Here is a 23,666-nt window from a genome sequence, read left to right on the forward strand (position 1 = left end):
TGAAGAGTGTAGCAGCGGTTGTGTGTGCTTAGTCATCTTTTTCCCAGAATACATTTGTGTCCTTGCATTATCCAGGTATCAGGTGCATCAAATATAGTCTAAATGAGGGGTGCCCAAAGGGTACATCCCCAGATGATACCTTGTCATTCTAAAGGCATGCAAAGACATGAAAAGAATCAGGTGTAGTTCTACAACATCCAAGATCTACCTTTTGGACACCTCTAATCTAAACGTTACGTTTGATATAAACACATTAACAATTGCAAGGTTTAAAGAAAAGGTCCAGACTCTTTCAATAGCTTATTTTGGTTTGTTTGTTTGTTTTTTACAATACTGCAGGGATTTGTAATGAAATGTTACAATGAAATTGCAGCCCTCTTGTTGATCAGCCTCTATTTACGAGAACAATTTTTATTTTATTTTATAGAATGCTACATTGGCTGAAATTTTAATATTTGATATTCAGAGCACTACAATTGTTTTATTGTTTTTTTTTTTTTATGAATAAATACATTGGCATCTGTAGAATTTATTGTTAATAATCACTTTGACAAACCATGTGAATTTGCTATTTTCGGGTGGTTGGTGTATGTTTCCCCTCTTCATTTTGTCTGTGTCAGTGCTTCTGAGTAAATGCGTTTTGCCGAATTGATATATTGAAAAACAGGTTTGCTGACTGCACCATGAGAACAGCCAAGAGTTTTCTGTTGGTTATGCTTTCCATTGCTGATGTGTTTTCTGCATTTTCTAAAACAAAAAAACAGCTGCTGTTTTTGTAGACCTTCTGCTAGCAAAATTGCTAAAAACAACCTTGTTCGTCATATCAAGATGGTGTCTATATGTTGATGTTGATAACATCAGTGTTACTGGATCAAAGAAAAACACTGCAACTTTGGAAGGATAGGAAAATTAGATTTTATAAAATCAAACGAATACTCATTTTAATCTTTGGATTATAAACTCATGGGCTGTCTTGCAAAGTAAATTGTATAAAATAACGTCCATGGTTAGTTCTGAGCTCATGTTCAGGGTTCTTCACCTATAGTATGTGTTTATTGTACTGTCTTTTTCCCCAATTGTACAGAGCTGCATGATTTGATGGTGCTTTATAAATGCCAGTAATATTTAAAAGCGAAAATTAACCCCCTTTTTAAATTATCCATTATTAGTCCCAAAGTTCTCGTGACAACGTGTCGGGCTTCCCTGTCCTAGCCCCTTTTTAATTGTTTTTTTTTTTTTTTTTTTTTTTCATGATTTGATATGATGGAGTCTAACTGGCCTGTTAATCCACCCAAGTACTGTAGTTGTATGACATGTAGGGATAGACCGATAATCGGTTCGGCCGATATTCCGGATTTTGACAAATATCGGTATTGGACACTATTGATACCGATATTGTGAGGGTCTAGCAAGTCTATAAGGCAGCACAGGCTGCGCTCAGATACATTACAAGAGCAATAATGAGGCCCACCAGGGTGGGGAGAGGACCACTAAGGGACAGGGAAGGTAGAGGAACACTAAATATTCTTGGAAAAAAAAAATTTCTGACTGGCATTTATATTTTGTGCGTTTACCTTAAAGGGACTCTATAGTCAACATATAAAAGCAAGAAAGACAGGTCTCCCAGCCTTCCTTCTTGCTTTTATATGAACTTACATTTAATAAAAAAAAAATTTGAGGTGTTTTTATATTAAAAACTTACCTCCGTTCCAGCGCCGAGCTCCCAGCCATGCCGCGCCCCCTTTTTCGTCAAAATGACGAAATCGCGGGGCCCAATAGGACGCTTCTCTGAGAGAAGCGTCATGGCGATGTGGTGCGCATGCGCAGCTTCGCGCTGCACCATCGCGTTCTTCATAGAGCGGCATTGACAGCCGCCCTATGAAGAACCGGAGCGCTTTACCGCGCATGTGCGCGGAATGCGCGTTCGCGAGCTGAGCTGTCTGACTGACAGCTCAGCTCGCTTTCTAAAACTATCAATAAGGGCGGACCTATTGTCCCCCCCCCCCGGCCCCCACCCCTGAGCGGCGGGTGGGGGCCCTAAAATTATCAATAAGGGGGGGGACCTACTGTCCCCCCCCCCACCCCTGAGCGGCGGGTGGGGGCCCTAAAATTATCAATAGGGGGGGACCTACTGTCCCCCCCGGCCCCCACTGCTGAGCGGTGGGTGGGGGCCCTAAAATTCACAATAGGGGGGACCTATTGTCCCCCCCGGCCCCCCCTCACCCTAAAAATAATGAGGGGGGACCCTTTAACTAAAAACCTGTAAAGAAAAAAATAAGATAAAAACAACTTACCATTCGATGTTTTCTTTCTTCTAAAATCTTCTTTCTTCAGCCCCCAAAAAAGGCCAAATAAAAAGCCATAATAACCGACGCAATAAAAAAAAAACCCGAGCGCACAAAAAATAATCCATCTTCACCCATGGAGGGCTCCGCGCAGACTGAGCTCCGCAGGGCGGGGGAAGGCTTATAAAGCCTTGCCCGCCCTGCAATTAGGCTAAGAACACTCTGATTGGTGGAATTTTCCCACGCTTGTAAAATGACACAGAGCACTGTGATTGGATGGCTTGAAATCGCTCAGGGGTGGGGGGGGGGGGGAGGCGCAGTAGGTCCCCCCCTTATTGATAATTTTAGGGCCCCCACCTGCCGCTCGGGGGGGGGGGGGGGCAGTATGTCCCCCCCCCTTATTTTTTATTTTAAGGCCCCCACCTGCCGCACAGGGGTGGGGGCCGGGGGGGACAATAGGTCCCCCCTTATTGATAATTTTAGGGCCCCCACCCGCCGCACAGGGGTGGGGGCCGGGGGGGCAGTATGTGCCCCCCTTATTTTTAATTGTAGGGCCCCCACCCGCTGCACAGGGGTGGGGGCCGGGGGGGACAGTAGGTCCCCCCCCTTATTTTTAATTTTAGGGCCCCCACCCACCGCCCAGGGGTGGGGGGGGGGGGAGGAGAGTGGGTCCCCCCCCCTTAACCACTATTGTGGCCAGTCAGCATCGGGCTTCAGCTGTCAGCTGAAGCCACGCCCACAGCAGTGCTGACAGGCTATCAGCACACAAAGCGCGTTCACAGTGCTTTGTGTGCTGATAGCCTGTCTGATGCATTCACCCAGAATGCATCGGACGAGAGGCCTTTTTAGGGCCTCTGAACTCGGAAGTCCCTCTGGTGGCCGTCTGACTGCAACAAGAGGTGTTCCAAGCTTCCAATGTAAACACTGCATTTTCTCAGAAAATACAGTGCTTACAAGAAAAAGGCTCCGGGTAGCTGTAGCACTCACCTAAACAACCTCATTAAGCTGAAGTTGTTCAGGTGACTATAGTGTCCCTTTAATAAAAAATAAACATGTTCAATTAACAGTAGATTTGTGTGAGAGAGATCTATTCTCTATCTCTACAAATAGTAAATGTACAGAATATCGGTATCAGTGAGCGGTCGGCCTAAAAGTTCAGATTATCAGTATCGGTTTCAGCTCTAAAAAAATCAATATCGATCGATCCTGATGCCATTTAAGTTGGTCCTGTAACTGAAGCAGACACCAAAGAGAATGAAATGGTTTAAATAAATAAATAAATAAAAATTACAAATTTGTTTAGGTACAATATGTTGCAGTGCTTATGGTATCTCTTTTTAAATGTTGTGAAATTGAGTCTTGTAAAGCCAGATTTACAAGCCAAGCTAATACTAGATTTTTTTTATTTTTTTTGTGAGGTAATGGTAGCCTATATATTAAGAAAGAGGAGTTACTAGCTGGCCTCTGGCTGCTTGTTGTGAATTGTGTACACTGTCAAGATAAGACAAGAGGGACTTGTTTACAGAAGTTCAATTGGAGCACAAAAAGATAACAATGGATAGCATCTGGTTACTAGTCACATGTCCTGTTTCTTGTCATTATGTTGTAATTTGTGCCCTATCTGCCTCATAGGCATTGTTTAAAAAAAAAAAAAGGAGAAATTACACTGCACATTGGCTTTTTCAGAAGAATCCTAAACGTTGAAAAAAAATTTGGGTTGGGTTGTGTACCAAAATTTTAACTTTAAATAACTTTAAATAATATCCCTATAGATATTTACACAAGGTCTGGATCGGTTCTTTTGTTTCCCACAAAGCAAATTGGCTTGTGACAGTGTCAGTCATGCAATTCTAAATTACTTTAATCACATTCACCTCAAGTGGCGACAGTGGTGAATGTGTCCATACCCAGTAACTGTAAACTGTAACCTCTAGAAGAGTTGATGACAAGGTGGGCTAATACTTAGGGCCAAGAGCGGAGCTAAAAAGGTGGGAAATGGGGGCTGTAGTAGTTTCAGTGATGATAGAAGCCAAAGTTGGCTTCAGCAAATTTCATGTGGGACACCAGAGATCTCTGTTGAGAACTGTGTAGTTATAGTAACCGGTAAGATGCTATGCTAAACCCTTGGACTCTATATTCTGTTAGAGGACCAGAGAATGAGGTAGACACAAAGAACACCCAGTTGGGTGTATGGGAAAACAGGTCTATGTATCCATAAAAAAAATTAAGACCATCCTATACTGATCTGCAATTTTATAGCTAACAAAAATGTACTGGAGTATTTAAAAGTTGTTCAAGTATGTTTTATGAAAATTAAACTAAAATTTAAAAAAACAAGTGTTTCTCTATAATCATCGCGTGTATCTTTTGGACAGTGTTGGCTATCTAGCAGGCTGTCTGGTGAGGTCATTGCATGAACGTCAACCAGAACTTCAGATCAACAAGAGAGACATGCTCTGTGTCCAGATTGCTGGCCTTTGTCACGACTTGGGTAACTATCTACACTATCTCTGTCAATGCACAATATTTTGTACTATAACTCATATGGCTGTGTTTTGTATTTTTTTGTTTTGTTTTGTCTAAAATCCCAAAAAGCCTACACTTTTTATTTCATTTTATATATATATATTTTTCCCTTCAGATTAGAGGCAGTGCTTATACCACAGGGATATCCAATCTGGAGGGAAAAAACAGGCAGGCAAATCTCCAAACATTTAAACCCTCCCCTAATTACCTCCTTTCCCATAAGTAGCAGCTCCTCCTGATCATACCCAGTTCTTTGCCTGCCTCCGGCAGGGGAGGTTAGACAGGAGGTTCTCCAGGAAGCAGGTGAGAAGGGCTGAGGCTCTGGGGGCACTGCTTCCTTCATGTCCGGGTAAGTAGCCTTTAACACGCCGGACGGCGTGGTCCCTCAAGTTTTATGTTGCCGTCTAAATGCCGTGCCAGGTGCCGGTCTGACGAAGGACGCAGGCGTGCGTCGGCTGGGAAGTCCTGCGGTGGAACGCACACACAGGTTGCGTTGCGTTCCACTAGGGAGTCGCGGAGCGCTATGCGCATGCGCAATGCGAACCTTGATTCAGGCGCCAAATTTGAACTGGGCGTTCTCTTTGGTTTCAGGACTTATATGAGCATTTACCAGCAGCAACCTCTGTTTGCCAGGAGCTCTCAGATCGGTTGTAAAGAGTGTTATCTCACCTGCCCTCCAACACACTCTCAGGCCATTTAAGGTAAGACTGATTAAGTTTTTAATTAAATGGGTCCTAGCCTGAATCGATAAGGAGAAAAATTTGATTGTTTTCCCTTTTTTTTGTTTTCTCTTTTCAGTATGTCTAATCCGGAAAATTTGGATAAAGTTGCTGAAAAGGGGAAATGTTCATCTAAAGCCAAGCATTTAATCTGCTCTGTGTGTAGCCAACCTATGCCAGATGGTTATAAAAAGAAACTTTGCTCAGTGTGTTCTAAAGAAGCTTCAGAGGAAGCAAAAAGAACAGAAATGTCTACTTTCCTCAGCTGGTTGCAACATAGTATGCAGCAAACATTTGTGGATATGCAGTCGGCTGCATTACAGTCAGTCCAGGCCTCGGTTGCCCAAGATTCGCAAGTTGTAAAACATGCTAAGAAAAGACTGAGATCTTGGGAAGCTTCTGATACTAGTTCAGTAACTAGTGGTTCTGAGTATGAGGAAATTTCAGGTGGTGATTCTTCAGATGAGGAGTTTGCCTTCCCAGATGAAGCAATTGGGAAATTGATTAAAGAAGTGCAGTGCATTTTTGGAATTGAGGAAACAGGGAAAAAGTCCAAAGTGTTTCCTTTTCTCCCACAGATTAAGGAATTGATTTTAAAAGAGTGGAAATTCCCTAGTCACAAGCCGTTTCTGTCTAGACATTTTAAAACTCTTTTTTCCTTAGCATCGGAACAAGACTGTAAGCTGGATACGGTCCCTGTAGTGGACGTTCCTATTGCTCAAATCTCTAAGAAAACTACTTTACCGATTGGAGACACAAGCGGGCTCAAAGATGTCATGGACAAACGCATTGACTCCTCCTTAAAAAAGTTGTTCATATCTTCTGCAGCCCAAGCTAAAGCTTTGATTACGGGGTCATCTGTTGCCAAGGCCCAAAGACTTTGGTTGGAAGAACTAGAAAAAGTTTATACGGGAGAAACTAAGGAAGACCCGGTAAAGCTATTAAAGAATATCAGGATGGCATCTGATTTTTTGGTAGATGCGTCTGCAGAAAGCCTAAAAATTTCGGCCAAGAGTATAGGTACTTCAACAGTCGCCAGAAGAGCGCTTTGGCTCAAAAATTGGTCAGCAGATACAGCATCTAAGAATTCACTGTGTGACCTATCCTTTGAACCAGGAAGACTTTTTGGTTCAAAACTGGATGAATTGTTAAAACAGATGAAGGAAGGAAGGAAAGCTTTACCAGAATCATTTAAGAAGCAGTTTAGAAGACGTAAAGCGGAGTCGCTTCCCTCATTTAGAAGTTCCTTTCGTAGAAACTATTTCAGGGGTCAGCATAAAAAAGCCTTTGATTATAGGAAGAAGGAAAGATTTTCTGACAGAAGAAATAAAGTTATGACTCCAGGCCTGTGGGTGGAAGGCTGAGTCACTTCCTAGAGCACTGGAAAGGAACAACATCAGATCGCTGGGTTCTCACAGTGATAAAACACGGATACGCTCTAGAATTATCACAAGCCCCAATGGAAATGTTTCTATGTTCCGAGGTTCATTCTCTAGAGATGGAACTCTCTCTGATGCGAGAAGTATCGACTCTATTACTGAAAAGAGTGGTGGAAGAAGTTCCTCTCAAGGAAAGTTTTCGGGGCACCTATTCAAGACTTTTCTTGGTTCCAAAGCCAGATGGTTCGTTCAGACCCATTTTAGATCTAAAAGCCGTAAACAGGTGGATTATCAAAAAGAAGTTCCTCATGGAAACAATAAAGTCCGCTACTCTGCTTATTCATCCAAAAAGTTGGTTTGCGTCCCTGGATTTAAAAGATGCCTATCTTCATGTGCCCATAGCAGAATCCAGCAAAAGTCTTCTAAGGTTCGCTGTGTGCTGCCGATCAGTAATCAAACATTACCAGTTCAGAGCATTACCTTTCGGCCTGTCATCAGCACCCAGGGTATTCACAAAGCTGCTAGTAGTCGTTTCAGCTTTTCTAAGAGGTATGGGCATCTCTGTCATTCCGTATTTGGACGACTGGCTGTTGATTGCAGAGTCCCAAGGTCAACTACAGCTAGACCTGGGGACAGCGATAGAATCGCTAGAAAAGCATGGCTGGCTAATAAATTTCAACAAATCGGAACTAGTGCCAGTTCAAAGGATCCAGTTCCTGGGTCTGATTTTGGATTCTATCGCAATGAAGATATTCCTGCCAGAAGAGAAGAAACTAAAAATCAAGCGATTAATTCGGAATCTCAGAAGAAAAATTGTGTTTTCAATCAGAGAAGCCATGGGCTTACTGGGTCTGTTTACAGCCTCAATCCCGGCAGTCTGTTGGGCAAAATCCAGAATGAGACCTCTACAAAGAAACATTCTGCAAGTCTGGAATCGACAGGAACTCGGCCTGGATGGGCTTATGAGGTTCAACAAGCTAACTTTGAGAAGTCTGCAGTGGTGGACATCTTCTCGATTCCTGCACGAGGGTCTGTCATTCCGGATGAAGTCCTTCACTATAATTACGACAGACGCCTCTGCCCTGGGCTGGGGGGCCCATCTGGGAGACATCAAGAAGCAGGGGTCCTGGCAAGAGAAGGATATGAAAAATTCCTCGAACTTCAGGGAATTAAAGGCCGTGTGGATGGCACTCTTGGCATTTCAGATGCTTATCAAAGATCGACATATTCAAATCCGCTCAGACAATCGAACGACAGTGGCATATTTGAACAGACAGGGAGGTACGAGATCAACAAAGTTAGAAAGCCTTTGTTCAATGATCATGCTGTGGTCAGAAGTGCACCTGATGTCAATTTCAGCAGTTCACATTTCAGGGAAATTCAATGTGGTGGCAGATGCCCTGAGCAGGCATTATTTGAAACAAGCAGATTGGTCCCTGTCATGCAGAACTTTCAAGTTCATCACAGACCGCTTCGGGGTTCCGGAGATAGATCTGATGGCTTCCAGAATGAACAGGAAGACAGGACGTTTTGCATCCCTAAATCCAACAGACAGGCCGGATATCATAGATGCCCTGTCAGTTCCATGGAAGTTCAACCTGGCTTATGCCTTTCCGCCAGTAGTGCTTATTCCCAGAATACTTCAAAAAGTAAGACTGGAAAGTGTACGTATTATCCTTATCCTTCCATGGTGGCCAAGAAGAAGTTGGTTCTCGGTTCTCCTGAATTTTCCAGGGGCCACATTTTGGAAGCTCCCACTTTCAAGAGAAATACTAGAGGACGCCATGGTGCCTCTGCCGACCCTTCGAAGATTCCATTTGACGGCCTGGTTTCTGAACGCCAGATTCTAGAGAGCAACGGTCTGGAATCTACTTCAAAGATCTACGCTAGAATTTGGAAGATATTCTGTCAGTGGTGTTGTAGATTTAAAGTCAACCCTGTTTCCGCATCCATCCAGAAGATTCTAAGTTTCCTTCAGATGGGATTTGCTAAAGGTCTTAAACCTGCTTCATTGAAATTGCAGGTTTCTGCTATCAGTTTCTTCTCCCTCAGATGCTTGGCCTCTAATATTCTGATTTCGAGGTTCTTCAGAGCTCTAACTCGTTTGGTGCCCTATGTTAGGGAAACCTATCCTCCCTGGGATCTTAACTTGGTTCTTTCAGCGCTTTGTGAGCCGCCCTTTGAACCATTGGAGGAAGCTTCCCTGAAGATTATTTCGTTAAAAACTGTCTTTTTGGTGGCTATTACATCAGCTAAAAGAATTTGTGAGATTCAAGCTCTTCGGGCGAATTTTCCTTTTTTAGTTTTCCATCAGGACAAGGTGGTTCTAAAGCTCGATCCTTCTTTTATACCTAAAGTTTTTTCGGTTTCGAACGTCAACCAGGAAGTGGTCTTACCGACTTTTTGTCAGAATCCATCTAATGCCTTGGAAAGCAAATTTCACTGCCTAGACGTAAAGAGATGTCTGTTACAATACCTAAAATCTACGGAATCCTTCAGGAAGGATAATAGTCTTTTTGTCCTATTCAGAGGCACTAGGAAAGGCATGAAGGTTTCGAAGAGTTCTCTGGCTAGATGGCTGAAGGATTGTATTCTGTTGGCTTATTCCAAGAATGGCATGGAACATCCAGGCCCTATAAAGGCCCACTCTACTAGAGCGGTTTCGACGTCTTGGGCTCTCCGAGCAGCTGCATCTCCCTCTCAGATTTGTTCGGCTGCTACTTGGTCCTCTCTCCATACTTTCTCAAGACACTACAAGTTGGACATACTGGCCTCGGAGGATGCTGCTTTTGGGCGCAAGGTGCTTCAAGCTGTAGTGAAATGAACCCGCCCTCAGGATCTGCTTTATTATATCCCTGTGGTATAAGCACTGCCTCTAATCTGAAGGGAAAAACATAAATTTTACTTACCGTAAATTTCTTTTTCCTGAAGATTAGAGGCAGTGCTACATTCCCGCCCCTTTTTTCTAATAAACTCAGTAATTTTGCAGCTATTTGGCTTATGTATTTTCTGGGTATGATCAGGAGGAGCTGCTACTTATGGGAAAGGAGGTAATTAGGGGAGGGTTTAAATGTTTGGAGATTTGCCTGCCTGTTTTTTCCCTCCAGATTGGATATCCCTGTGGTATAAGCACTGCCTCTAATCTTCAGGAAAAAGAAATTTACGGTAAGTAAAATTTATGTTTTTTCAAGCTTTAAAAGAAATCCAGGAAGTTACATTTTATGATCCTCGATTTTTGTATGTTTGAATATACACCAATAATGGCTAACATGGTTTGCGTGTCTTATGTTTGTCCATTTTAATTGAAACTTTATATTTCTGTCACCCTTTCAGGTCATGGGCCATTTTCCCATATGTTTGATGGGAGATTCATGCCACTTGCCTGTCCAAAGAGGAATTTTAAGGTGTGTGTGTCCCTATACTTAGTTATTTTTATTAGTTATATGTCTGTTTTTTGTTACAAATTTCAGTGTGTATCATTTTGTGTACATATAATTAAACAAAAAAAATCTGAGATCTTAGTATTGTCCTAATAATGCGGCGAATTAGGTCAGTGTTATATGTTTATGCAAATTTGGCACAATTTTTTAATATAACTATTGACTCAAACATTGACCTTAAAAGCTTAGAAAGAGGCTTTCATATCCATTATCACATTGTAAATTGGATTTATCCCCCACCCCACACATTTATTTTGTCGTACTACATATTGTGATAGAAGGAAAAAAATAAAATAATGCAGGGCTAGGCAACATGTTTTGGACTAAATTTCCCACAATGCTCGTGCAGCAATAATACTGGCACAGTGTCTGTTGAGATGTAGTCTGCAACACCTGGAGTGCCAGAGGTTGTTTACCGCTGCTCTAGTGTATCCCTTTAAGAAATAATAAACTTAAAGGAACGCTCCACTGGATTGTTTTCACTGTATAGTAGATATATACCCAAAGAAAACATGAATAAATTTTTTTTATATATGGGAAAGAAATAGTTTGCAAAAACTACAAACCTGCTGTCGGGCCTTCCCATTTATCCCCTGCACAGACGAGAAGTCTGTGGCAGGCAATTACCCAATCAACGCTTCTCATTGGGGGAAAAAAAAAAACTGCAGTCTTCGCTTACTAATGCTTCTCAATGAGCACTAGCGTACCTGCCACTTCCGTTGGCTCTATGAATCTCACAAAAGCAGGTATACACCTCCTCGGTTGTCTGTGTGACACATGCAGGTGTTTCTACCCTCAACTATAAAAGTTGCCAATTTTTTTTTTTTAAATTAGCATTACTATGATTTTGTTTTAAAAAAAAAAAAAAAAAAAAACACCCGCCCAAAGCACTTAATCAAGCTTGAGTGTTCCTTTAAGCCATGTGTCTCTGCAATTATGCAGTAGTGCCTGTAAAGCAGACTGGTTGCCTCATTCATCCGTTCCATTTCTGCTTTCTGTCAACCTATGTCAAGAGAAAAAAAAAACGTTCAATTGTTCAGTATTGCACTGCATACATTTCAATGTTCTGAATTTTGTTTGATATTTCTTTACCCCCAGCATGAAACTGCTTCTGTAAAAATGTTTGACCATCTCATTGAATCCAATAACTTGGAGGGTATAATGACGAAATATGGTCTTTGCTTGCCTGAGGACTTAATATTTATAAAAGAGCAAATTGCAGGACCTTTGTCATCAGAAGAAGAACAACAATTTGACTCCAGTCAGAATAATTCTTCAGTAAGTATTTTTCTTGCACTCTTCTTATTTTTGGTTCTACTAGCATCCTGTGTTTCTATATTTGCATGTGGTTGGAATTTATCTGGGTGCTTGATGTTATTCTGTGTGGGGTTATGTATTTTTTTTTTTTTTTTACAGAATGTAGTCATTCTTGTTTTTCACATCACATGAGAATATCTGGTTCGGTAGCATAATATTAAGCACCTGTAGACCAACAGGTTTATTCAAAATTCAAATATTAAAGTAATAAATAAAAGTGAATTTAAAAATTGATGCCAGACTTGCTGAACTGAAAGCATAGCTGACTTAGAATTATTTTTCAGTTTGGCTTTTTTGACCTTTAAATTATTTTTTATTTTCCAAAGACCATTTTTCATTGTGAATGCAACATACAAAAGACTTGTGCATAGTATCAACAGCAGTAAATGAGTTCTAGATTAACGGCAGTGTTAATAGTGCACGTAAACAGTTACATTCAGAGTTTGGTATTTAACATAGTAACATAAGTAAAACTAACAAATATCTAATAAAACTCTTTTCATCATAACAAGGTCATGGACATCATTTAACAGTGACCATGAGGTCACCAAATAAACATCTCACGAGGTATGGTATTGATTCTTAAAGGGTTTTGATCTGCCATCACCTATGCCGAGAATCATGCTGTGTACTCCAAAGTGGTTCTCACCTTGGTCTCAAAGTCAAAATAAATTTTCTGGCAAGGAGTTCTTTATTTGGTCAGTGTCTAACCTTGGCTTCTCCAAACCCCGGCCCTCAAGATGTTGCTGAACTAAAACTCCCATGGTTCTCAGCCGATCAACTTCATTCATAGAATCATGGGAGTTAAGCAACATCTGGAGGGCCGTGGTTTGGGAAGCCTGGTCTAACCAATCAATTTTAAATATGAAATTGAATTTGGTTAATAATTGTATATTAGGTGCACTTGGCTGGTTACCAGTGTTAATGTACTTTTTATGCCTTGAAATACAGTTTTATGTGGGTTCATTGAGTATGAATTCAGGTTAATATTTCACATCTTGCAGTGGCCGTATCGAGGACGAACAGAAGAGAAATGCTTCCTTTATGAGATTGTCGCTAATAAAAGAAATGGCATTGATGTGGACAAATGGGACTACTTTGCAAGGTACCTGCAAACCTTCTTGCTTCCTGCTTTCTTAGTGTTTTGAGCAACCTCCCAACTTCCCATTTGAGGGTTCTTGGATAGCCTGTATGGACCACAGAAATTTGAGGTTCCTTTCAAGAGCCAACAATCATATCTTTAACGATAAAATATCCATTCTTTAACGATAAAATATCCATTCTTTAACGATAAAATATCCATTCTTTAACGATAAAATATCCATTCTTTAACGATAAAATATCCATTCTTTAACGATAAAATATCCATTCTTTAACGATAAAATATCCATTCTTTAACGATAAAATATCCATTCTTTAACGATAAAATATCCATTCTTTAACGATAAAATATCCATTCTTTAACGATAAAATATCCATTCTTTAACGATAAAATATCCATTCTTTAACGATAAAATATCCATTCTTTAACGATAAAATATCCATTCTTTAACGATAAAATATCCATTCTTTAACGATAAAATATCCATTCTTTAACGATAAAATATCCATTCTTTAACGATAAAATATCCATTCTTTAACGATAAAATATCCATTCTTTAACGATAAAATATCCATTCTTTAACGATAAAATATCCATTCTTTAACGATAAAATATCCATTCTTTAACGATAAAATATCCATTCTTTAACGATAAAATATCCATTCTTTAACGATAAAATATCCATAATTTTGCCAGAATCTATTTGTAACACCATGCAGACATTTATTTTCTTTTATTTCTTGAAAAGTATTTTGTACCATGACATTTAATCCACAATAATACTCCCTTTGTTAATAAACATCTCTATATAAAAAAATAATAATAATAATAATCAAAATGGCTTTAGCAAACAAAAGCCCCACACATTAATAATTTACTGCACCCCATGTTTGGTAGCAATCTTTCTCAAAAGCTCTATGTAGCATGTCATGTGGAAGGGACAAATTAATCAACACTTTCCCCCCCCCAAATATATGGCACCAGTTTGCAGCTTCATTTTACCTCTGCAAACAGGGTTTTTTTTTTCTTGCCATTATGTCAGAGCGAACAGAAGTGTTATTTGCTTCCCCCCCCCACCCCCTCCCTTTCATATTGAACTGTTACAAAAATATATAAATAGATTGGATTAGCCGTATTAGTCCAGTAGTCAAGATGCCAAAATACCAGAGTATTGCGGTATGCAATTATACCTTTTTTTTTTTTTGTTTGTTTTATTGGACTAACCGAATATTTCACAGACAAGCTTTCAAGAGTTATCCTCTCTTCCTCAGATGTGACGCAATACTGATCAATCTGATAGAGTTTAACACTTTAAATCAGCTGATGTTACAGAAGGGTGGGGTTGAGTAGGGTGTCATAAATAGCCGAAGATGTGCCTGAAAGTGTTGTGGATCCAAATGTTGATCTTTGTTATATTCAGAGGAAGCCCAAATTATTATTACAAGTGCACTTGGAGAAGCGAGAATTAGACGCCAGACACCTGTTGGTATTCAAAATAAGTCTCTTCCGTCTTATTCATCAGCTGGGTTTTTATACATTAAAAAGTAAGTGCTTACGTGCAAATACTCATAGAACAGTAATAGGAAGGGAGTACAGATAAGACATAGGGATGAACGTCATGTACACATAACAAATAAGTTCCAAGAAAAAGGGAGAACAAAAAGATTTAGAGAAGAGACCTCTCAGGTGGGGGCTCTCTGCTCCCGAACTAGACCTATATGGTCTTAAGTGTCGTGTTAAGCATCAAGCATTTCCTGAGTCTAAGTTAGCCAATTTTAATATAGGATATCATTATGACACTGTTGTAGAATTATTAACACCTTATAACTTATATCCATTATTAGGCCCCTTATAAACGATATAATCCTTACTGGGCCCCTTTTAATACTATATTCTCATATTCAGCTCTCAGGCCTCATAGTTTAAACTTTACAAGATTCCTTTGTTCGTAGAAACAGCATGTCAGCAGAAAATGCTAGAATCTTCTGATTCAAAGAACACACTGTAGCAGATAGTATTGATAGTGTATAATTGCCAAAGAGGCCTTGAGAATACTGAGGATACTAACCTTGAAAGACTAAAGGTACCAGCTACTCTTTATGGATAGCTGCCAAAATGCCCCCTCCCATCGAGAGAACTCCTCGTGCTAGCAAGATGGCGCTGAAATCTGGAGGAGAACTTTATGACGTCAGTTATGATGTAAGACGTAACACCCAACAGGGAGGGCATTTAACTAACCCCTTCTTCTCTAAGCCAATTGACAATGTCTATTTGCTTATATCTTGATATTTTGCAATGATGTAATTTTACCTTTAAAAAGGGCTTGCAAGCCTGCTTTTAACCAGATGCTAATAAATTTCCTGAAGTGCTTTTAACCTGAACTCCGTGTGTCCGTGTGAATTTACTTCTGCGTATACGCAATTTAAACATCTCTAATTTGGACAGGAACAGATAGTCATTCAAACTTCTTTGTTTGCGTAAAAGATTCCCTTATCAACACCTATAAGCTTGAGCCTTGGAATCAAGATAAATTCTATCAGAAAAGTGAAAGGTGCAGGTTGGCTAAGAATAGCTAGAAAAAAAGTTAATAAACAGAGTAGTCAATAAGCTATTTTAAAAAGAAAACAAGAGCATGCAAGTATATAGCTGCACATATATCTATATAGATAGTTCCAATAAAGGTGAAGTGCGAATATTGAAAGAACCAGAAGACATTAAGATGTGTTTATAAAAAATGTTTGTACTTTGTCAGAAAGCCAGAGTTTACATTAAGTCCTTCGTTTCTGGTGTTGAAATGTGTGATCATTTTCATCTCAATTGTCTTTTGTTCATGAGAGTCTTTGAAATTCCCTTTTAAGAATTTTAACCCTGATGTTTTGGATGGAGTGACCAGTCTGGGTGAAGTGATGACCACCAGGGGTACAATATCTGTTTTACTTGTGGTTCTTGATTGTCTGTGTAGATTCACTCTGAGATGCAGCTCAAGGCCAGTTTTTGCAGATGTGCACGAATATGGTGATCCCTTAATATTGTATCATTTGTTATTGTGTCTGGCTGCAGTTTGCAGAGTGATTTGAAACGTGTTTTTTTTTTTTTTTTTTTTTTTTTAAAGAGCTTAAAAAAACAAAACACAACATTAAACATGTAAAAATAAATTACATGTGTAGATAGAGAATATATATATTCTCTCGTCATATATAGTGTATTTTATTAATATAATTAGATATATTAGTATTAAAATACACTTAGAATGACTTTCTATATAAATAAATACAAATAACTGCATATATATATATATACACACACACACACACAATGTTAAACAAAAATCGGCACAACAGTCAAGCCATAAGACTTTCTTTTCCCACAGAAATCACTAACTTGCAGTGATGTTACTACCGCAAAGGATTCTGGGTGGGCATATGCAAATTAGTTTAACAAAGAATCACATTTTTGCATCATTCAATTTTAAACATGGATTCCTTTTGAGTCTGTTTGCGCTGTATACAACCGCTTTGAAACACAACTTTTTTTTTATTTTTCACAATTTGTTCCCCACCATAACCTTTTTGGTTTTCGCTTCCCAAGCACTACCAAGCCTCTAAGCAAAACTGTAACCAACCTCGTGCTGATAATATGCATTAACAATGAAACGGCTGTCCATGAGTGGTTTACTGGCTTTGGATCTTTTCTTAAATTGTGTTTCAAAGCTGAGAAATGGTCATTACAGAGACCATTTGCAACTTTACCTCCAGGGCAAGATTAACTGCCTTTAATAGGTCTTGCTAGAAAGCCCTAGAAACCTGCTGGGAAAAGTGTCAAAGTCTCTTCAGCCATACTCCAGTGAACAGCAAGTGCACTTAGATTTGCAGCACTGCTTTGCATATCTCTAGAACATTTATGTCTACAGGGAAATTAGGAGGCGACATTTCTGTCTATTTCAGTATAAGCAGTGACAGAACATCGTAAAAGTGCAGAAAAGCTTTTGTGGTTTTGTGTTGTTGAAGCACTGTGCAAAATGTTTATATTTAGTCTTTACTATATATAATTGTGTGTTTTATGTTTTTGGTTTTCTTATGACCGTTTGAATAGCTCACCTTTTGAGCCGGAAATCAGTTGTTGGAATAAGCTAAAAGTGTAAAATTTTGAAATAATTAACTAGAGTTGCACTCTTGTGTTTTTAACAGGGACTGCCATCACCTAGGCATTCAAAATAACTTTGATTATAACAGATTTCTTAAATTTGCCCGTGTTTGCGCAGTTGGAAACAAGAAACACATCTGTACCCGAGACAAGGTAAAATATTTTCATTTAAACACCTTTTCTAAATGTGTTTTGTCTGTTTTGTGAGAAAAAAAAAAAAAAAAAAATATATATATATATATATATATATATATATATACACACATATTTTTTTAAATGAATTTTTTTTTTTTGTCTTTCAAATGCGCTTTGCCAATTTCATGTATTAGTTTTTTTTTCCTGCAATAGGAAGTTGGGAACCTGTATGACATGTTTCACACGCGCAACTGTTTGCATCGAAGGGCATACCAGCACAAAGTTGGCAACATCATAGAAACAATGTAAGTGGAAATAAAGGTTTTTATTTGACATATTTTACAACACTGGTTAGTGAAACTTCAGTTGCTTGAATGTAAGAGCCACATTCCACAATTCAATAATCTAGATTGGTGGTGTAGTGCTCACCAGCGAGCCCGCTCCGACATGATTAGATAAACCTGCAGCCTACTTCCTGTGGTTACAATGTGATAGAGAGAAGCTGAAGTATGTCTTCGGAGTTTGCTTGGTGTCATGTACTTGAAAGCTGAAGCAATCTTCACCACTGCTGTCCTGCTGCTGACTTAATGTGTACACAAAACATCCCTGCATTGTAGCTGTAGATTATTTAATGTAATAAACTGTTAACCAACGTTCAGATGTAATGATGAGAGACCGGAGTTAATCAATATTCTGGCTTTGTTCTCCTTTACAATTTTTAGATGTTTTATGTGGTTTTTTTAATTGCAATTTTACCTACAATGAGTCGATTTACAGGAGTTACCTTGACTCTTTCTGTTTTGTTTTTACTAGGATTACAGATGCTTTCCTAAAAGCTGACTCACACTTCAAAATAGAGGGCTCAGGCGGCAAATTTTATACTATCTCTGGGTCTGTGGACGACATGGAGGCATATACTAAGCTCACAGGTCGGTTGTTTAAAATATCACAATTACCAGGTTTACAGTTCTATACAGAGTCACAATGCAATGGTTTGTGGCTTTTTGCCTTGTTTGTCTGCGCATTCATTATTTTGGAAAACCACTTTTTTTTTTTTTTTTTTTGTATATGAAATCTACAGTATGATGTAGTGTGTTGTGTTATGACCAGTTGCCTGGGACCTGCATTGGGCTTGTATTGAAATTGCATGGGTTTTGGTTTTAGCTGAGGAGTTAAGCTAAATATACATGCCCCATCAAGTGAGCTACAAATAGGATTTCTGTATACACCATATTTTCATTGATGCACATAATGATCAGAATATGTAAAGTGCTGTCCTGCAATAACTAAAATCCAAATGCTGCAGAAATTAGATCAGTTTACCGAGGGTGAATTTTTAGAACGATGAATATACAAAAAATACTGCAGAGGCCCATCAGTGTGAATATTAAAATTAGAGTTCTGGCAACACTTACTGCTAATTGGACTGAAATTAACCCCAACCTTATCCTTAATTGCCAACAATGCATTATTTGTTTCCAGGTTAATTTTTTCTTTTCTAATTGCCCATACCATCTCAGGGGGGGAGGGAGGGAATAAGGAAACCCAATATAATTGAGTATATTTCAGAGAGCAATCTACCTGGACCAAAATGTCTGTCGGTGCTGTAACAATTATCTTTAGTGTGCAGTGTAAAGATGAGCTTGTAACTGGTTAACTGCACTATTTCCAGATAACATTCTCCAGCAGATACTTTACTCATGCGATCCCAAACTGTCCGAATCCAGAGACATCCTGCGCAAAGTAGAACTCCGCCAGTTGTACAAGTACGTGGGGCAGACGCATCCTACTTCTAGCAACAGGATAAAACCGGTAAGGCAATAAATAGTGTCACCCATGAAATTACATCCTTGATCATGTTTCTTATATTTTGGTTCTTCACATCAAATCAATGGCACTTATTCTTGCCTTCCACATATTGAAGTGTCATTATTATTATTATTGTATACTGAAATTATTAATGGGTGCACCCCAGATTGTCTGCAATTATAATTAAATTGCTCTAATCTCCACATCATCAGAGAGGCAGTTCAATGGATGGATATTGGGCTCCTGGTCTTGTGGTAACTAACACGGGAACACCCAAGGTGCAGTTGACTCCTTATATTTTTATGTCAATGGAAAGGATAGTGCAAGTGTGTTTTGCAAAACGTGAGTCCACGTGCAGAGAAGTTGTAAGGTGTACAGCCTTGAATGTACTTAAAATTATGTGAATTAAAGTAAATAAATTGGTGTGTGTCTGGTATATGTACGAATATAGGATAAGTTACTTTAAGTTTTTAAGGTGAAATTGAGATGCAGTTCTATATACTCTGGAAAAAAATTCAACAGTAGGTCCCCCCCCCTTATTGTTTTATTAGGGACCCCACCCACCGCGCAGGGGTGGGGGCCGGGGGGGGGAGGACAGTAGGTCGTGTCCCGTCCCCCCCCCCCCCCCCTTATTACCATTTTTTTTTTAGTAAGCAGCCACAGGCTGCTCACTGTTTAGTGGACATGCCCCTACTCGCGGTATAGCGAGTAGGGGCATTGGGGAGATTTTAATCTCCCTTGTGCTATTATGCGGTTCATATTGACCCCCATAGAGTGAGGGGGGGACCTGGGGGGCTTATGAAGTGGTGGGGAGCACTGCTCCCTGCCGCTTCTATAGTTGCATATTACAGGGAGGGAGCTGCACGCCGGTAGCTCCCTCCTTGTAATAAACTGAACGAACAAATGAACACTGATACTCGGTGTTAGTTTGTTCGTCTGATTTTTTTTTTTTCTTTCTATTCATTCATTCGTCTGTCTGATGAATGAATGAATAGGTGAAATTCCCGTTCGCATGTCCAGGTGTTTCACTGGGCATGTGCGGGAATCTCAGTCTATCTAGTGTGGGCAGATGACGTGTCCCACAGGGACTTCACCTACCCACACAAAGATGGCCGTGCCCTGAATAAAGATCGGGGCAGAAGATAAAGAATAAAAAATAGGTAATGTGGGGGGCTTAGGGGCCTTTGGGGGTGACTAGGGGGTCAATTGGATGTAGTGGAGGCGGGAGGGGGGGTTAAAAAAATACTGGATTCGGCATGACCGTGCCGCTTTAAGCATGTATAATGATTATTTAGGCCCTTATTCAGTGTCCTATTGTGGTATCTACCTTGATACTGGTATAGTACGTTTAGTAAGTCTCTCTTGAATTTATGATATTGACCCTGGCTTGTTTATTGTCTTGGGGAACTTCTGGAATCCTGACTTTGCTTTTGTTTGTTCTTTTTTTTTTTTTTTTTAATTCTTTATTTTTGAAGTGCAGATAATTACATACAACTTGTCACGCCCCAACAGCTTGTGACAGGAGACAAAAAATACACAGCTTGTAAGCAGTAGGGCAGTGAGAAAACATGCACAATTTTTAAGGAGTATAATTGTTTGAAGTCTTACTTTAGCGCAGAAACAAGCAAGGTAGAAAGCAACGTTTAACAGGCTTATGGCCTAGATAGTTACTGCACATATTGTTAAGTTAAGTTGTAGGGTTAACATAATGCACTTGTCAGGAAAGAATATGCAGAGGAGTGACAAAGGGTGCAGACAGGACATGTGCAATCGTAATTTTAGCTATTCAATTAGGTTCATGTTATGCTTGGCAACGTTGCATGTTATGTTAGGTTACATTTATGCTAGTGTGTAAATTACACAAAAACATGTGAGAGACATATAGGCAGTATCAACAGATAATAAGCTCTAAAGGTTAGTTTAAAGTGTCCACCCCAAGGAGATCCCATGCCAGCCAGGTGAGGATCAGCGTTTCTATGCCAGGTCTTCCTTTTTCATATACAGGGTAACTGTTCCATGATCAACGAGTAGGTGACTGCTTTAATGCTTGTAGACTTGTAGTACTTTGGGTACTGCTGGAGGAGGGAGCTGGTCTCGTTGTGGGTAGTCCAGTCGGGTGCTTGCTTTGGGATGTCCCAGCAGTTTGCTAGGAGCAGCATGGCGGCTACGTGTGGTCAGTCCTTGTTGCGGCCCCCTTGTGGTGAGCTGTGCAGTGTGGCAGGTTAGGCCGGTGTGCGGTAGGGTTGTCGCTGTTATTGTTAGTCCCCGGCTTGCCAGGCGTTCGTGCTGCTGCTCGTTGGTTAAGTAAGTTAAGTAAGTGAGGTCTCGGCACTTACGCGCTGCTCCCGCTGGGATCAAGTCTGCAATCCGCTTGTGTGGCGTCAGGGTAGATGGGTGCATGCAGCGCTTGTCATGAGGTCTCCGCCATTTTGGAAGCGGCCTCCATGTACTGGGTTTGTTCCATCGCTGTTCAGAGCGCCGATGTTGTGGCACTCCGATGGGCCTCAGGGTGAGGACCGGGATCACCCCTGCCGGTCCAGAGGGGGGGGGACAGGGACAGGCCCGCCTAGCCTCGCGTTTCTGCCTTCCACCGGTGGGCAGGATAGCTGGGCGGCGGCCGTCCACCCAGCCCACTGCCCGAGCGGCCCCCATCTTGTGCGACAGGGATCGCTCCTCCGAGGGACTGGAACTTCGCAGCGAGCCTCTCCCCGGGACCGGGGTGGCTTCTCACGCCGGGTGACAGCTGCCGGTCTCCAGGTAAGCGTTTGGGTGATATTTAGGGGCTTAAAATTGGAGACTTTTGCAGGAGCCACGCCAGTGTGCTACCATTCAGCCTCGCGGTCCGGCCCCGCCCCCGCTTTTGTTTGTTCTTTTATCCGTATTTCTATCATTCTGACCGTTGCTATTTCTACGCTGTAGAGCGTAGCGTATTAAATAAATGGCACATAAACTTCTTACAGTGTGCTGAGCACTCTGGTGCTCCGTTCCGTAGGCATAGGTGGTACCATCCCCACCAAGGATATTAATGAGCAGAGTAGGTAGGAAAACGTGTAATCCCAAAAAAGTATAAAACCAATGTTCACAAATTATAAAATACACCGCTAACGTTTTTTCACTTTAAACCAGCTAGCTTTCAAAGTGTAGTGTAGTGCATTAGTCTTCTTATACCTTTTAAAATGTTTTATGATACAAGAGTATTCATTTAATTAATACAGTTGACCATATATTTAAAGTGAAAGTTTGGAGCGCAAGGTGTTAAATACAGAACAATCGTCATGGAAACAAATGGAATGCAAAACAACAATTCGCCTTGATTCCAATGGATTGTTTTTAGACTTTGCCCCATTTCTTTAGAACTTTTTTTTATATATATATATACACATTTTTATTTGTTTATTTTTCAGGATGAATATGATTCTTTACCAGGTGACTTGGCTAATTCGATTCCACAAACATCCATAAGTGATGTTAAACTTAATCCAGAAGATTTTGTTGTAGATGTAAGTATGCCACACGTCAACAAAATGGGGTTTGGCTGCCAGTTGAAAGACTGTCCAATTTTCAGAGCTTCATCCTCTAGCATACAAACCAAATGGTGCCTGTGTGTTTTTTCTGCATTCAACGAAAGGGTTAAACTATTCTAAGATGAGAAATAACATAATTTGCCAAACCGCTTGGATATAAAATAGCTGCAAACTTAACCACAAGATACATCCTGTGTCCTGGCTTTCACAGAAGACTTTAACCCCTTAAGGACGCTGGACGGAAATTTCAGTTCAAAATGAAAATTAACCCCTGACTGCTGCAATCGTGGGGTTAATCTTCCTGTAGTGTGTGTCTCCATATCGGAGGCGCACACTACCATGGGCAGTTTCACTTTTTACAACCGGGAGTCAGAGCGATCACACGTGCTGCAGTGAAACCTGATCTGTTTCCCTGCAGCTCCATGTGAGCTGTGAACTGCAGAGAGACAGATCAATGCTGATCTGTCTCTGGCTGTAAAAAAAAAAAAAAAAAAAAAGTTACAAAATCCCCCTCCCTCACCTGCAGTGATCAAAATACTGTTATCTGATTTAAAAAAACAAAACAATTTTTAACCTCTAAATGTTAACTTTTTTTTTTTTTTGAGTCCTCCAGGGTTAAATTTTTATTTAATTCATTTAAATATTAAAAAATATTTATTTTAGCTAGGGTGGGTAGAAGTTAGTGGGGAAATTGGGGGATTTACAGTTAGGTTAGTTAGGGGTTAAAAGTGAAAAACAATAAAAAGTAAAAAAAAAAACTTTTGAAAAGTTTAAACAAAGTTTTAAAATGGTAAAATAAGTTGTTAAAAGCTAAATAAAACTTTTGAAAAGTTTAAAAAATGTTTTAAAAAGGGGGAAAATGCATATTACCTCTACACTTGGTACAGGCTAGCGCAAAAATGATCCCTTGCTAAGGTTTCAAATATGCCCTTTGAAACACCCTGGGGTGTCTTCTTTAGGAAATGGTATGCCTTTGTGAAGTAATTGGAAAACACAACCTAGTTAAAAAAAAAAAAAAAAAACTCCAAAGGGGGGCGGAGCCTGCAACCTGACATGAACGGACGCCATTTCCAATAGCTCCCTAACCGTACAAATCAAATCCACGATTTATCCAACTACCCTGTACCCATCCAGCCACAACGCACACCCAGACGACAGCAGCTGAACAAGCCGCACCGGTCGATGCCGTTCTTTCAGCCGCAAAGGCTGCAGAAGCGGACACGCAAAGCCGGGGCCTACCGCACACCTCCATGCTTAGGCCTCGAGCAGATCCTGTGCGGACATCTT

General features: G+C 40.3%; 2 protein-coding genes across 2 annotated transcripts in view; one reads left to right on the forward strand and one right to left on the reverse strand.

The window, feature by feature from the left end:
* LOC134610317 (zinc finger protein 239-like) overlaps positions 1-23,666 on the reverse strand; it is a 94,294-nt gene that overhangs the window by 46,656 nt on the left and 23,972 nt on the right. The gene's annotated exons all lie outside the window — the stretch shown is intronic.
* SAMHD1 (SAM and HD domain containing deoxynucleoside triphosphate triphosphohydrolase 1) overlaps positions 1-23,666 on the forward strand; it is a 37,607-nt gene that overhangs the window by 9,903 nt on the left and 4,038 nt on the right. The window contains exons 5-13 of the mRNA XM_063453262.1: positions 4,661-4,776; positions 10,243-10,313; positions 11,448-11,627; positions 12,671-12,771; positions 16,956-17,064; positions 17,260-17,351; positions 17,860-17,975; positions 18,719-18,858; positions 22,260-22,355. Coding sequence (XP_063309332.1) covers positions 4,661-4,776; positions 10,243-10,313; positions 11,448-11,627; positions 12,671-12,771; positions 16,956-17,064; positions 17,260-17,351; positions 17,860-17,975; positions 18,719-18,858; positions 22,260-22,355 — 1,021 coding nt within the window. The remainder of the gene's footprint in view (positions 1-4,660; positions 4,777-10,242; positions 10,314-11,447; positions 11,628-12,670; positions 12,772-16,955; positions 17,065-17,259; positions 17,352-17,859; positions 17,976-18,718; positions 18,859-22,259; positions 22,356-23,666) is intronic.

This window comes from Pelobates fuscus, chromosome 5 (assembly GCF_036172605.1).
Source record: "Pelobates fuscus isolate aPelFus1 chromosome 5, aPelFus1.pri, whole genome shotgun sequence".
NCBI lineage: Eukaryota > Metazoa > Chordata > Amphibia > Anura > Pelobatidae > Pelobates > Pelobates fuscus.